The 15,923-nt window shown below is 40.1% G+C and overlaps 1 protein-coding gene across 10 annotated transcripts in view; it reads right to left on the bottom strand.

Moving 5' to 3' along the window:
• The window catches only part of TRPM3 (transient receptor potential cation channel subfamily M member 3), a 492,887-nt gene that overhangs the window by 95,951 nt on the left and 381,013 nt on the right, over window positions 1-15,923 (bottom strand). For 6 of the 10 annotated variants that reach the window (XM_049092014.1, XM_049092017.1, XM_049092025.1 and 3 more), the window contains 2 exons: window positions 2,526-2,626; window positions 1,002-1,136 (listed from right to left, as the gene is read on the bottom strand). In XM_049092014.1, coding sequence (XP_048947971.1) covers window positions 1,002-1,136; window positions 2,526-2,626 — 236 coding nt within the window. The remainder of the gene's footprint in view (window positions 1-1,001; window positions 1,137-2,525; window positions 2,627-15,923) is intronic. The other 4 variants (XM_049092021.1, XM_049092026.1, XM_049092031.1 and 1 more) reach the window with 1 other exon arrangement.

The following is a 15,923-nucleotide window of genomic DNA, read 5'->3' as shown; positions in this document are numbered from 1 at the left end:
CAATACCTACTCTTTCTTTCAATATTCCAAGTAAAAATTTATTGATCTCGTATGTGAATTATATAAAAAATATGTATATACAGAATACTTTACATATTTAATACTGCTTCTAATGTATCATAGGCATTACTTCCCCAAAATGTTAATCACGGCTGGATTGAAAGAATATTTGGGAAATGTGGCAAAGTTGTTTATGTAAGTATACCACATTATAAGTCTACTGGAGATCCAAAGGGATTTGCCTTTGTGGGATTTGAAAAAATAAGCAGCAAAAGCTATTGAGGTAGGTGCAGAACCTTTGGGAAGCAAGGTTTTTTTTTAACCTTCCTGAATTGTACTCTCCAAGCATCCTGTTCCCTCTTGAGGTTTCCATATCTACTCTTTAAACTTTATTGGATATTAGCATTAGCTCGACCAATGTACTTAACTCACCAAATACTATAAACAACTTCATAAATAGTGGTTTTTCTTTACACTTACTCTTTGGTATCCCTATTAAATGAATTAGCAGATTGTTACAAAACAACACAAGAAATATTTTTGGGTAACTCCAAACAAGGGGTATTTTATATTTTATTCCACTATAGAGGAAAAGGAATGAATGTCATAGCTCTGGGGGTAACAAGATGGTGCAGGATAGTTAATCGGTTTCCTTTGAATTAAATCAATTCTCCTCTGCTGGTTGCTTCAAATACCCTCTGGGCTTAGAGCATAAACTGAGTTCTAATTTTCAGAACTGTGTGGTTTTGTGTAAGAATCTGAGAATGTTAGCTTTTGGTGTGATCATATAACTTTCTGCCTTAGATGCTGACAACTGAGCAGTTAAAACAAGTGGAATCTTGGTGATTTGACATTGTTGTCTACAGGTCTAAGGGAGCATTTGTGAAAAATGATCCATGCATTTGGAGAGGAGGGAAGAGACTCACAGGCATGTTGGGGGCAGGAGAAGGTAAAACAAAAAAAACACAGAGAAAATAAAAAGTGCCTTAGCTTGGTCCTACCGTATTGTACAATTCCTCTAGTCTGGAGATGGTGAGAAAACGGTGCATGCTTACTCCATTCTCTATGAGTAATTTCACAAAATCCACTCTGTCCAGAACTAGGGCATCCAACATGGCTTGCTCCAAAGACCCCACCTGCAAATCAAGTCACTGAGTTAGTCTGCCCCAGATTCTAGGGATGCAGTTCCTTGGTGTTCACCTCAACAGTTTAGAAATGGATGCCTTTGCCATCTGATAAACCTTCAGCATTCCAAGAACATGCTAACAACTCCACTTTTAGGACAGCCACAATCTCTCTTGTGTTTTTGGGCCTGTATTTGCAAATAGAATTCAAAGGTTTCTAGTTCTAAAAGCTATTTCCTCCTTGACTCTTTTGAGAAGTCAAAATAAGAGTCTGAGAAGATGCCGGATATACAAGGATTATCCTTGTGTTCTCTGACCAAACTTCTGCAATAGTAGTGGAGTGCCAAAGTGGATGCTTAGCTGTCCTCCCTTTCATCTTCTCAAGGCTCTGAATTAGACCCCTGGCTACCTTGAAAATAGAGACCCTAGTGAACAGATCAGAAAGTAGGCCCTTCTTTATTTTAATTAAGTGTTAGATTACCTTGCCTCTGTCTCACCCATTTCTATGCAGAGACTCAGCAACTATTTAGATCCTTTGGTCTGTTTACCAGGGTTTTATTTAATTCATTTCACAAATATTTCCCAGTGTCCAGACTCCTTGACAAATCTTTCCACACTAGCAATCCACTCGCAGCACTAAATAAAGACAGGGGCTTAACCGTAGGTAGAAGCTGTCTGGGGGGAAAGAAAGAAAGGGTTAAATGAGATCTTTCCATGAGGGTATTGCCCTCCAGTTATTCCAGCACAGAAATCAGATTTCAGACTGCTGGCTGCCTCCTAGGGACACACACATAAACCACCCAAGAGTCAATTTTCCAAGTTTTTATTTTTGGTAGTGTCAATTGAGGGAAACAAACCAAGAACAGTTATATAAAGCTTTGTTTCCCTCTGTGTTGTTCTTGGGAATAGGGAGGACCTGTGCTCAGCCACCAGGACCAGATGGTACCTGCATGTGGAAGCCTGCTAATTCTGCGTCCTGAGGTATGACCAAGCCATACGCTAGCGTGGGGCACCGCCACTCAGAGCAACAACCTCAAAGACAACCAGAAACAAACTGCCAGTTCCATTCCTTCCTTCACTTGAATTAATACAGTCTTGTCTTATATATATTTTTTCAGATGTGTGAAAGAAACAGCATCATGTGCAGCTGAAAATTGCCATCAAAGGCCACTCAGAGGTGGGAAGTGTCTGGAATGTTTGCAGTTGTGCTTTGTCCCGTCTTCAACCAGGTGGCAGTGTTTTCCTAAATATGAGAAGGGCTGAACAAGGAGATGGCTACAAGGGATCATTTCCATCCTGGAAAAGAGGCAGCAGTTTCCTGAGCTGCTTTCAGAGACTTCTTAGGCAAATACCCTTGCCCAGGCAAGTGGGCTTTTCCCAGGGTGGTGACATATACTCTACCGGCCACTGCTGCCCATAAATAAAGATCTGGCTGCGAGCGATGTCCACTCTGTTCCAGGCTAGAGCTAAGCTCAGCTGGTCTGGCGCGGAGGCATTTGCTCCTGTGTATAGACAAGTAGGAGAAAAAAGTGGGAGACAGAAAGCAACGATCAGTTATTATACCAAGAAGACCTACTCCCCTACTCTCCCATCAACCCCCTTCTTCCTGAAGAGTAGACACAGCTGGACAGCTGGGTTTCTCAGACGTGGCACTATTGGCATTTGGGGCAGGATAATTCTTTACTCTTGGGGGTCGTTCTGTACATTTTAGAGTATTTAGCAGCATCCCTGAATTCAACCCAGTAGATGCCAATGACAGACCCCACTCAGGTCATGACCATCCAGAATGTCTCCAGATATTACCAAATGGTTCCAGGCAGAAGGGAAGAGATAAAACCAGCTCAGTGAAGACCCACTGCTCAACAGCATTGCTAGTCTGAAGCAGCAGCAGCATCTAGGCACTTGTTAGGATTGCAGACCCATAGGCCCCACTCTAGAGCTACTAAATCAGAATCTATATTTTAACAAGATCTCAGATGATTCATGCACACATTCAAGTTTGAGAAGCAGTGCTCTGTAACATGTTTTGTTTCTGCTGGTCAATCACTGGTGCAAAGCATCCTTCAAATTGTATATTACATGGTGCTATGCCCTCATCACCTCATGGGCTGGCTCTGCCGCTCTACTGACAAAGAGTTAAGATCTTTTTTTTTTTTAATTTTATTTATTTATTCATGAGAGACAGAGATTGGGAGAGAGGCAGAGACACAGGCAGAGGAAGAAGCAGGCTCCATGCAGGGAGCCCAAAGTGGGACTCGATCCTGGGTCTCCAGGATCAGGCCCTGGGCTGAAGGCAGCGCTAAACCGCTGAGCCACTGGCGCTGCCCAGAGTTAAGATCTTTTAAGAGAAAGGCAAACAAGTGGCTTAGGTTTTCTTTGGTTTGTGGGCAGAAGCCACTGGAATACATTTTCAGTTTCTCCTTCTTCTCTAGACTCTGTGGCTAGATCTGTGCTGTCCACCTGTGGTTATTTAAATCTAAATTAAATAAAATTAAATAAAACAAAAACTTTATTTATTATTTAAAAAAAAAAACAAAAACTTTAATTCCTCAGGCACACTGGCCACATTTCAAATGCTCAGTAGCCATATGTGGCTGGCAGCCTTTGAGTTGGGGAGTATAGATTTAGAACAGTTCCATCATCACAGAAAGTTCTATTGGAACAGTGCTGGTCTAGTAGCAATGCATGTGCTGATCAATGATCGATGCATCCTGTCAATAAATGCAACCCACCAAGCAGCTGGGTGTGAGGCTGAGAATGACAGGTGGAGAGAACACTGGGCCCTGAGTCTGCCATTTTGCAGCTGCGTGACTTTGGACCTCTCTCTATTACTGCTCTATCATCTTTTGAAATGGGGACAGTAAGAATTGTCCTGTTTACTGGCTGGGATATGAGACTAGAATGAGATCATATAAATGAATTCACATGTGAACAGGGTTTTGCAGTTAACACCCTTGTTACCCTGACCAGGAGCCATCCCTAAATATTTGCCTGTCTTCATGCTGCTAGATGTCCTACCAGCAGGGGAGCGGGGTACAGAGACAGCATTCTTACCTGCCTCAGATTTTTTGGACATCTAATATGTGCTAGGCAAAATATTAGGCATTTGCACATATTATATGTAATGTCCCAAATAATCCTGGGGAATGGATATTATTGTGTCCGTTTGACAGATGACCATACTGAGGTCCAGAGAGATTAAAAACCAAATCGCTATAACAGAAGGTAAACAGGGGAAGCATTTATCATGACAGGGGTGAGATTCAGCCCCAGTGAGTTTTTCCTTCATTCTATCTCTGCTAATTCTGATGTTTGTCAGGGAAGGAGGGATAGTAAATGCTAGGACTGCCCATTTTTCTGGATTTTTTGGCTGGAGGCTCGGAACCACGAGCTGCAGATAGGGTTGCTGGTGATGAAGCTGTACCAATGATTCGCAAAGTCTGTTGCCCATGACTGAGAAGCTTTTAAAACATCCATAGACCCAGATTGCACCCCCAAACAACTACATCCCTCTGCTTGGTGTGGGAGCCAGGCTCTGATAATTTTTAAGATCTTCAGGTGTTTTCAATGTGCCCAGAGCATGATTTTGTCTTCTGCCTCCCCTTGCCTCTTCCCTTTCCACTCTGAGATATTAAAGTTAAGAATGAGGTGAGCAAAATGCTCTCTAGACAGCACCTCTCCAATTTGGGCATGCATAAGAATAACCTGGAGAGCTTTTTATCTTTTTATTTTAAAATTTTTATCTATTTGAGAGAGAGAAAGAGCATGCACAAACAGGTTAGAATGAGAAGCAGACTCCCCACTGAGCAGGGAGCCCAACTCGGAACTCAATCCCAGTACCCCAAGATTATGACCTGAGCCGAAGGCAGACACTTAACCAACTGAGCCATGCAGTGCCCCTGGAGAGCTTTTAAAAACACATTCTTGAGCCCCAACTCCAGAGAATCAGATTTATTAAGTCTGGTATGGGACTTGAGTTTCTGCATCTCTAATAGGCTCACAGGCGGTGCTGATGCTAATAATCTGAGACCTTCATTTGAATAACAAAGGGCCTAGAGAGCTTTGTGCCACTTTCTCCTTACAGGTCAAAGGGTGATTTTTGATTCTGGTGTCTACACATTGATGGGTTCCATATAAATCACATACTAGTAGTGAATTAATTAGTGTTTGGGATGATGAATATTAATTCAGTTTACACAGGGAGTTTTCTATTAAGCTATTTATCACCTCAAGTGATATCAGAAACTGCAAATTAATACCAGGGTAATGGATGTAAACAAATGATAAATAGGAACATGTCAAAAGGTACAGTCATCATTCTGAAGGAAAGAAAGTGAAGGCTCATTGGGAATGCATTTGAAAAGGTAGAACCTTATACTTTCCTTTGGTTCCCTAGAGGCTCTGTTGGTCATTGCTGACCTGCTGTAATAGTTTAATCATTCCCTTTGCCATTTGAATGACACAAATTTGTATGTCACCCAGTCAATAGTAGCAGCACAAATCTGAACAAGAGGACATAGGAGGAAGCAGCTATTGGGGTCAATGTGAGTTACCTGAACGTAATTACATAAGTGTCAAGTGAAAGCACAAAGCCAATGAGTCTTGACTTTTCAAAAATTGAAAATACATCACTCAAAAATGATCCTGGGTGACAGTTTGGATCAGAGGTTTTCAAGTAGGCTGTCCAACCATCCCAGCTGCCCAGGATAGTTACTCTGTTAGCACTGAAATGTCCACATCCTGGGGCACCTGGCAGTCCTGCACAAACCTGGATGGCTGTGCCACATGCTCAGTTTGCATGCTGGAATTGCCTGAAGGGCTTGAAATATACTTGTGGTTGGGAGCCATCTCAGAGGTTCTGGTTTCATTGGTCCTGGGCATTGCAGTTTTTAAAAGCTCCCTGAGAGCTTCTAAGAACAAGACATCCTTAACCTCATTTTCACATTAGAATCATAAAGACAAGGTGAAGAGTCTTGAGTCCAGATAATATATATGCATTCGCTTATTCACTTGTTTATTCATTTATTTACACATTTAAAAAATTCAGATTTATGCCTTCTCTTATGGCAGGCACTGCCAGTATGAGGGCCAACATGTGTAAGGCAGTCCTTTGTCCCAAGATTCTTACATTCTAGAGGAAGAGCCAGGTCTGTAATTAAATACACCATTTCATGCAGTCATTCATTTATCTGCTCAACAGATATTGAATACCTTCTATGCCAGGAACTATTTTCAACACTGAACATCCAATGGTGAGTGAGATAGCTAAGGTCACCCTGTGCACAGAGCTTACTACTTTCTTCTAAACACTCAAAGTGAAGGAATTATGAAACTAAGAAATTGTGTACTTTCTGATTGTGTAAGTGCTATGAAGGAGTAGGGTCATTCCCAAGAAACATGGGACCTATGTCTATAGGAACAATTTGAGTCACTCCAGCTCAATGTGGCAGCACCATTTTGGTTACCCAGTCTCACTTGACCTAGTCAGCTGGCGTGATCTGCCTGCCACGTTGCCCTCCTGAGACCAGGGCTGGATATGAAGCCATTGGATAACCTCTAGGTACAAGTCTGGGTGTCCTTTAGGGCATCTAGTTGGCCCTGTGAGGGAAATAGAGGGTTGGAACATACCCTGAAGTATTGACATGGGTCTGGGGTCCATGAAGTTCCTGGTTTGGGCTAACGGTACACTACCCACATGCCACTGTGGCCCTGGATGATGCCAGATGCCAAGTGGGCATGGAGAAGGCCTTTTAAAGCACTGGTGTATTGGGGGTACTAATAATAATCTAGGTGATGATAGAGCTGCTGTTAGGATGAATGAACAGGAGACCTCTCTGAGAGTAGCACTTGAACGTGGGGGGGAGGGGGACCTAAATGATTAGAAAAAGACATCATGTGAAGAACTGGGCAGGGGGTGGGGGTTTGGGGGGAATTCTAGGAAGAGGGAGCATCAAATATTAAGGCCCTGATGTGGGAATGAATACAAGTAGGTATAAGACATAAAAAATATGGTTTTAAGATTTCCTCTTTCTGCAGGTCAGGGAAGATTTAAGTGCATATATAATGGTTTTAAGGGAGAGATTAGTTCACTAGAGAAATGAGATGAAGAAAGGCATTGTGGCAAAAGGAACAACCTATGCAGATTGGGTGGGTTGAATAGCCCTGTGAATTTGGGAAATTCATGGGAAGACACTGAGGGAGATTCAGTACTTGAGGTATATGTGAAAAGAAGCAGAGAGAGATGAAACCAGAATGGGAGGACTTGTGCATGATGTTGGAGGAGCTTTCCTTTATTCTGAAGACAGAAGGAAACCATTGGAAAACCTTATTTCAGAAATAATTTAGTCAGATCCATGTCTTAGAAAAATTCCTTGGGCAGCAGTGTGAAGGATAGATTGGAAGGGACATTGGACTGAGGGAGAAAGAGCAATAAGGAAAGTTTTGCAATATTCTAGGAAAGGGATAATGATCTAAAGGAGTTGCTTGGACAAGGGATATTTAGAAAGCACGATTGGTAGCTTTGGGTAAGATATTTGAAGTGGGGAGCAAGAGAAGTTAAAAGTAGTCCTCTAATCTCTAACTTGGGAGCCCAGATATAGAATGACCAACTGAGATTTGCAAGTGCAAGATAAAAAAAAGGGGGGGACGACAAAATTGCATTCTTGGATAAGGGTTAGGTCTGTAAACAGATGTGGAAAATATTAGCATTAAGGTGATAAGAAGAGAGGAGAGGATGGATCATTGAATAGCACCAATATTTAAAGTCTATGAAAGTAAGGCAAATCTTTAGAAAGAAATCACACACACACACACACACACACACACACACACACACACAACAGAGAGAATCTGGAGATCATGATGCCCTAAACTATGGGAAGGGAGAATTCAAAGAATAAGGGGGTGATCAGTAGGATTAAAGCTGCAAAGAGGGCAAGTAAAAAAGATAGACTTTTAAAAAATATTTATCTATTTATTTTAGAGAGCATGGAGGCAGGGGAGGGGCAGAGGCAAGAGCAAGAGAGAGACTCTCAAGCTCCCACTGAATGTGGAGCCCAACACAGAACTTGATCTCAAGACCCTGAGATCATGAACTGAACCAAAATCAAGAGTTGGATACTTAACTGACTCAGCTATCCTGGTGCTCCATTGGCCTTCCTTCTTCACAACTCTTTTTACTACAAGGCACCACTCAAGTGTCTATTGGTTTATTATTTATTTCCTTCTCCAGAAGTTAAACCTTGAGAGGCCAGGGGGTTAGTCTACTTTATTCACTATTGTATTCTTAGACTCTAGAACAGTGCTTGATACATAATAGGTACTTAGTAACCATTTGTTGAATGAATGACTGAACTTCAAAATGTGCATTGGATTTGGCAATTAAGAAGTCTTTGATGATATTAGCATGTGCAACTTTAGTAGAGCATGGAGACAGAAGCGTATCTGCAATCTCTTCCCTCAAGGAAAATGCAATCTAATAAGAATGGATGTGGGATGAGATAAAGGGAGAGCTGTGACAAGTATACAAATGACGATATCAAAGAGCAAAGTGGTAAGAGGCTGTATGCATGGAAGCTCAGAGCACTCCCTTGTCAGTTAAGTCACTTTGAGGAGGAAGTCGAATTTGATTATAGAAGAGAAGGATGGTGGAGATTTGAACAAATGGAATGTGTGGTAGGCTGGATAATGCCCCCAACTCTCAAAAAGATGTGCATGTCCTGGATCCTGGGAACCAGTGAAGATGTTACTTAATATGGCAAAGGGATGTCAAAGACACAATTAAAGTGAAGAATTTTGAGATGAGGATATACTGGCTTATCTGGTGGGCTCAATGCAATATAATCACAAGGGTCCTTAGAAGGGGGAGGCAAGGGACTCCAAGTAGTGGTAGGACATGTGAAGATGAAAGCATCAGTTGGACCAATGCAAGAAAGGAACCCAAGTCAAGGAATGTGGGCAACCTCCAGAAGCTGAAAAAGGCAAGGAAGTGATTCTCCCCTGAAACTCTCAGAAGGAACATAACCCAGCTGATCCCTTAATTTTAGGCTTCCAGCCTCCAAAATGATAAGAGAATGAATTTTTGTTCTTTTAAGCCATTAAGTGTGTGGTAATTTATTATGATAGTAAAATACAACTAACACTACTAGCCAATAGTAAAAATACTATTGTAGGTAAACCATCAAGATAAGAAGGTAAAATGGAGTTAATGGACCAAGAATACTTCATACGTTGGCTGTAGTGCAGAGCAGGATTCTCAAACTTCAATGTATGTGTGATTCATCTGGGAATCTTGCTTCAACAGTCACTCTGATTTGGCTGGTCTGGAGTGGGACTCCTAATTCTATTTCTTTAGACAGCACTCATTACCACTGTGAGCAATGATGAATGTTGTTTGCATACTTTCTCTTCCTCTTCTCTCCTGAGAAGCTTCCACCATTGAACTTTAGAATATACCATTACATGTTTAGTGTTTTATTTGGTTCCTTCCATTAAATATTCTTACATTTCTACTACTACTACTGTTTGAATTGTCAGTCTTACATTCCTTATTTTAGGAGGCGAAAGGTACAGATATTATAATGAGTCAAAAAGCCTACTACCTCTCCCTCCAACCTTCTCTTAGCTTCTTTTCATTGCTGTGTTATTTCTACCTTGGAAGGCAGGTAATGCTTACATTCATTTCTGTTACTCCATGTCTCATTTCTGTTTTTTGTTTTTTTGTTTTTATTATTATTATTTTTTTAATTTTTTTATTGGAGTTCAATTTGCCAACATATAGCATAACACCCAGTGCTCATCCCATTAAGTGCCCCCCTCAGTACCATTTTGTTTGTATCTTAGTTCTGTTAGCTTCTAGTATCAGTGCTTACACTTAGTGATTTTGCCAGAATGTTACTCAAGCATCTCCTGGTTAGTCAAGTTGTATCTTCTCTAGTAGCTTTTCCAAGAGGAACTCATGAGAACAATATTATCAGAATTCTAGAATGTTCTAAGCTGCTTTTTTTAGTAGTCTTTATAGTTGAATGACATGGGCTCAATATAAAAATCTGTTGCTCTATTATCTCCTGGCATTGAATGTTACTGTAAGAAAGTTTGTAGCCAACTTGATTTTTAATCTCATGAAAGACTTGATCATTTTGCCTGGTGGCCCAAAGTAGTCTTTATTTTTCATTGAGTTTCAGTAACTTTATTAGGATGTGTCTAGGTGTTGAGGATCCCAAATCAGTTTAACCTGGCACAAGGTAGCCCTTTCAATATCTAGCTCAAAGTCTCAAAATTTGTTTAACAAAAAAAATTCTTTTTTTTATAAATTTATTTTTTATTGGTCTTCAATTTCCCAACATATAGAATAACACCCAGTGCTCATCCCATCAAGTGCCCCCCTCAGTGCCTGTCACCTAGTCACCCCCACTCCCCGCCCACCTCCCCTTCCACCACCTCTAGTTCGTTTCCCAGAGTTAGGAGTCTCTCATGTTCTGTCTCCCTTTCTGATATTTCCCACTCATTTTTTCTCCTTTCCGCTTTAATCCCTTTCACTATTTTTTATAACAAAAAAAATTCTTAAATTATATTTTAAAGTATGTGTTCTGATCCATTATTTTGGTTTACTTCTTTGGAGATACCAGTTATGCTTATGTTGGATCTCCATTTTCTGTCTTCTATAAATATAATTTCTCATTAATTCTAATGATCTATTTCCATTTCATTTATTTCTGTTCTCATTCCTCATTTCTATCCTTTGTGTCTTGCTCTGTTTTTCATGATGCATATTTGATCTTGCACCCTTTCTCAAGTCTGCAGTTCTGTGCTGATTTCATATTCTTGACTTTATTCCCAAGTGCTATGCACATTATATCTCCTCTTGCTGCCTCACCTACTCTTACCTGAGTTTTGGTATTCCAACTTGGAAGTATTTCTTCACAAATAGAGTACTTCACTGAGATTTAATTTTTTTTTTAAAGTTCATGGTAAAATATTTATTCATAACATTCATCTGTTCTCTGGAATACTTTTACAGATATTCTTCTGTGCATACGTTTTGCCCTTTTTTCTTTCTTTCTTTTTTTTTTTTAGAATGTATCTATATGCTAATTGCTTTTTTATTATTTATCATCTAGTGAGTTGGGTTATAATGGGCCCAGAGTAGCATTCCAGGCTACTTATTATTCACAACTGGAAGGTTTTCTTCTCAGCTACCACAAAGATAAGCTCCCTGATACAAACATGACTTATCTGCATAATTCTAGAGCCCACCACCTCTATATCTGTGTACTAAATCAGGATTGGGGGCACCATCGAACTCACTCTCGTTCTTGCACATGCTGTTCCAGGTAAAGGAGAGAACTTTGCACCTTTGGGCATTCCTTGCATCTAGAATTACATTTTGGTGCTTTCTGAGAATTGCCACTGCCAGTTTTTCCTCTCCTCAGCTTTTACTCTTTCCTCCCACAGATCTCTTGCATTTACACATATTTTGGAATATTTCCCAGTTTTGTCAAGATAAAGTTTCCTTGTTTTTTGCCTTCCCCTTTCATTATTGATTTTTTGAAGGTTTCTAGAAGAAGAGACTAATGAATTTGTGTTGCCATGTTTGCACTGGATGTCCCAAAGGATTCTGTAGGTAGAATAGTGTTTTTGATCAGATCTTTTCATTACTATTCAAAGTATTAAGGATGGATAGGGATATATGCTCAATAAGAATCAGGAAGATCTCATAAGAAGCCATTGCAATTAATCAGGTCCAAAGTCCTGATTGGTGCTGAATGAGGAGAAAAAAGAAGGAATAGACATATGAGATATTATGGTGGCAAAAATGGCCAGAATTAGTAAGAATTTGCTTGAAAAAAAAGAGGAAAAAATGTGGTGGAGTTTTGGAGCCTGGAGAACTCCATGGATAGGGTCTGTATGGACATAACTGGGAAAATTGGGTAGAAATCAGCTTTTTTGGGAAAAGATGACTTTTTAAAAATATATGTATATTTAAAGACAATTAATTTGATTGAATTTGGGGTGCAAAGTGACACCCAAGAGAGTTGTCCAGTAGGCAGTTAGAAAAGGGGGCAGGGAGGGAGGCTGGAGGTCATTCATGGACACATGATATTAAACCCATGGAGTTTTATAATCATAATCTTGACAGAAGGCAGAATGGAGAAGTAAGAGGATCTGGTGGAGACAAAGGAGTGGCTAGAAGTGTAGAACACTCCATATCTCTGACACCGAGGAAAGGTAAAAATAAATACAATTACCATCATTTATTGAAAGTCAATCATATACTAGGCATTTTACATTTATTATCTCATTTAATACTCACAAAGCCCCTGTACAGTGAATATCTTTATCCCCACTTTGAAGATCAGAAAATAGAGGGTCAGTGAGATGGAGTAATTTGTAGAACCAGGTTTTAAGCTGAGGTCTTCCCTCAGGGTAAAAAAGAACTGTGGTAAGAAGTAAAGTTAACACTGTCAGAAGTTATTGAATGTTCATGAATAATAATAATCATTGGGGTGAGAAGAGTATTTGGGGTTTTCAGGAATACTGATTCCTGTGTGAGGAAACTGGATGGGGTAGAATGGGGAATGTGAAAATTTGCAGTGTGGACCAGTGATCCCAGAATTCAGAGCAGGTGGAGGGAAAGGACAGTTGGTGGAAAGGCAGGTCAGCTTTCAGAGCTGGATCATCAAGAGAAGAAAAGTTGGACACTTCCTTGAGGGTCCTGGGGGTTGGGGGCCAAGGTCTCTGCAGGTGACAAGGAACCTGGATGCATTGAGGGCAGAAGCAACAGAGTCCTAGGGGAGGGAGGCAAGAGCAAGTACATGGTAGATGGGATCCTGCAGCATGGAGGCCAGAGAGCAGCCCATCAGCAAAGAAGAGATGGCATCGGGGTGAGGAGGAAAAGCAATGAGGTTGAGTGGAGAAACTAATATTCATGAGTAGGGAAAAAGGGAGCTTGGATGAAGCTAAATATTGACAGTGAAATAAGAGGGGATACCGCTTGCTGAGAGTGAGAGGCAGTGAGGAGTTGAAGAGAAAGGAGGAATGTGGAGAATGTGCCAGTCTGAGGCTTTGAGAAGGAGGGGGTTTGGGTGCAGAGTTAAGGCCCACTTGCTTGTAGTAAGACATCCCAGATATGTCATGGTACCAATGGCACGTATTGCAGGGAATGTTTGCTTATTTAGGGACCTGTGATTCCGTGTTTGAAGAAATATTTTTGTTTATTTTTATTTTTTAATACCCTGAAGGTCACTAAATACTTCAGTGGCTTGTAAATGGAGTTGTGGGCTCCCTTTGGGAGAGTTGCTAAATAAAAATGTCAGGGGTCTCATCCTACCTTGATGGTTCAAGTATGGTCCTGCTTGATGGGGCAATGGAGGGGGCAGGATTTGCAGACCCTGCAATGTCTTTAGTGGTGCCATCATGTGTGATACACAGGATGATACCACCCATCTCTATCTTAGTTGAAAAACATTTCTTCTTGTTGAGGTCTTTGGACCTTTCCATGTTTTATCTGAGGAATCTTGTCTGGATTGAACATGCGGGATTCTATTCATTTCCATCAATTTATTTGTAGATGTTGTGCCGAAATGTGATAGGATCTCAGTCAATGAAAATTGAACGATCCATTCATTTAAAGATATCATTCTTTACCTATATGAAAACTACAAAAGTGTTAGGAAACTAGCGGAGAGACCCTGTCATGTGACTGGGTTGCTAGGCTACACCTGCAGTAGTCTCCCAGAGCAGAGTCACCCACCTACCCTGGTGAGGCTTTCTCAGGAAGGCGGCTGCTACATCGAGAAAAACCAAATTAAAGACTTGAAACGTGCACATAAAAAAGTAGATGAGGTCTGTGTATAATTTATTCTTTGCTCTATTTTCTTGCCCTGAATGATAACTATCTTCTTTTGGTAAAATAACTCTAGGTAGATTCCCAGGAGGAAGTTAAAAGGAATCAGGAAAAATTGGATTAACTTTAGCTAGAAGAAATTCACATTTGGTTTGTAAGAGACAAAACAGGCAGCTGAGTGAAAGAGCCCTTTGCAGGAAGATAAGGTTTTCTTTTTCGGTTTATCTTTAGTGAATAAGATAATAAAACTAATATTTCTGTCATGTTTAGCTGTGGCAGGCACTGCTTCTAAGTGTTCACGTATCACATTTTCACAACAAACTATGAGGTGCCATTTTCCCCATTTTACAGACAGGAAACTGAGGCATGAAAACTTGTCCAAGGTAAAGTAGCCAGGAAGTGCCAGAGGCAAGTTTCAAATGCAGGCAGGCTGATTTTAAAGCTAACTATTATTTTTCTTTTTTTAATTTATAGGAACTTAGAAAACTTTATTGAACTCATGATACAAAGGGAATTAGGCAGACAGGCTTTTGTCTTCTTGATCATAAACAACCCACATTGCATGAGCGAAGGAAGACACAATACTTTCTAAGGCTCTATCATTAGGGCCAGAATCGCTAAAATGGTATCTAAAATTCACTCATCAGCTTCTTTAATTTTTTAAATTTATTTTTGTAAAGATTTTATTTATTTATTCAGGAGAGACACACAGAGAGAGGCAGAGACGTAGGCAGAGGGAGAAGCAGGCTCCCTGAGGGATTATACCCTGAGCTGAAGGCAGAGGCTCAATCACTGAGCCACCCAGGTGCCCCTAATTTATTTTTATTTTTATTTTTTTGTCAGTCAACCCATTTAGGCTTGGAGATTTATTTATCTGGTTTTATTATTTAAAAATTTTTTATAAGTGCATCTAAAATAGGATGCAGTTCAAAAGGTACAGTTTGTGAATATACTTTAAGAAGTTATTGATTGGATACAATGATGCACATCTGTATGGACAAAATGAGCCCTGCCTGGATATTCTTACATTTTGTTTATTTGAAGGCTCAGATTTTCAGGATTAGTAAGATTTTTATTACGTTTCTAAACTTGAAGAAGTTTAAAGTGGGAATGCAAAGTGGTGCAGCCACTGTGGAAAACTGTATGGAGGTTCCTCAAAAAATTAAAAATAGAACTAGCCTATGATCCAATCATACTATTGGGTATTTACCCAAATAATACAAAAACACTAATTGAAAGGACACATGCTCCCCTATATTTATTGCAGCTTATGTGCAGTAGCCAAATTATGGAAGGAGCTCAAGTGTCCATTGATAGATGAATGGATAAAGAAAGGTGGTGTGTATATAATGCAATATTACTCAGCCATAAAAAAGAATAAAATCTTGCCATTTGCAATGACAAGGATGGATCTAGAGGGTATAACACTAAGTGAAATAAGCCAGTCAGGGAAAGACAAATACCATATGGTTTCAATCATATGTGGAATTTAAGGATTAATAAGATTTTTTTTGAAGTATCTATTTTATTTTATGTTTTGGTATCTTCTTAATTTTAAATTCCTCCAGGAAAGTAATTGGCATACTATTTATTTGTTTTTCTTTAGGCTGTTTATTTGACATCACAGGTTGGCACTCCAAACTGTAGAGGGGCATTTGAAATGTTGCCTTTATAATAAAATTTCCCCTGCAACAGGGAGTCCCCTTGGTTTGCACCTTTTTAGCTTTTTTCTTTAGTTTTCATTATGATGTGTACTTCTGCCATATTTTAAGACTTTGAAGATGTGTACAACTTAAATGAATGCCTTGTGCATTAGCAGGTGTACTGGCGATTAGGGCATTTACTTCTGATGTTAAGACTGACACACAGTGGCCTCTAGGAGATTTGAATCAGTTAGTAGCCTGGTGGCAGGCCCTTCCTGGTTCAATTCTGACCTATGTCAGGTTACCCTTTGT

This window comes from Canis lupus, chromosome 1 (genome assembly GCF_003254725.2).
Source record: "Canis lupus dingo isolate Sandy chromosome 1, ASM325472v2, whole genome shotgun sequence".
Taxonomy (NCBI): Eukaryota; Metazoa; Chordata; class Mammalia; order Carnivora; family Canidae; genus Canis; species Canis lupus.
The sequence above is the reverse complement of the archived record's forward strand: the minus strand, read 5'-3'. Positions and strand labels throughout refer to the sequence as shown.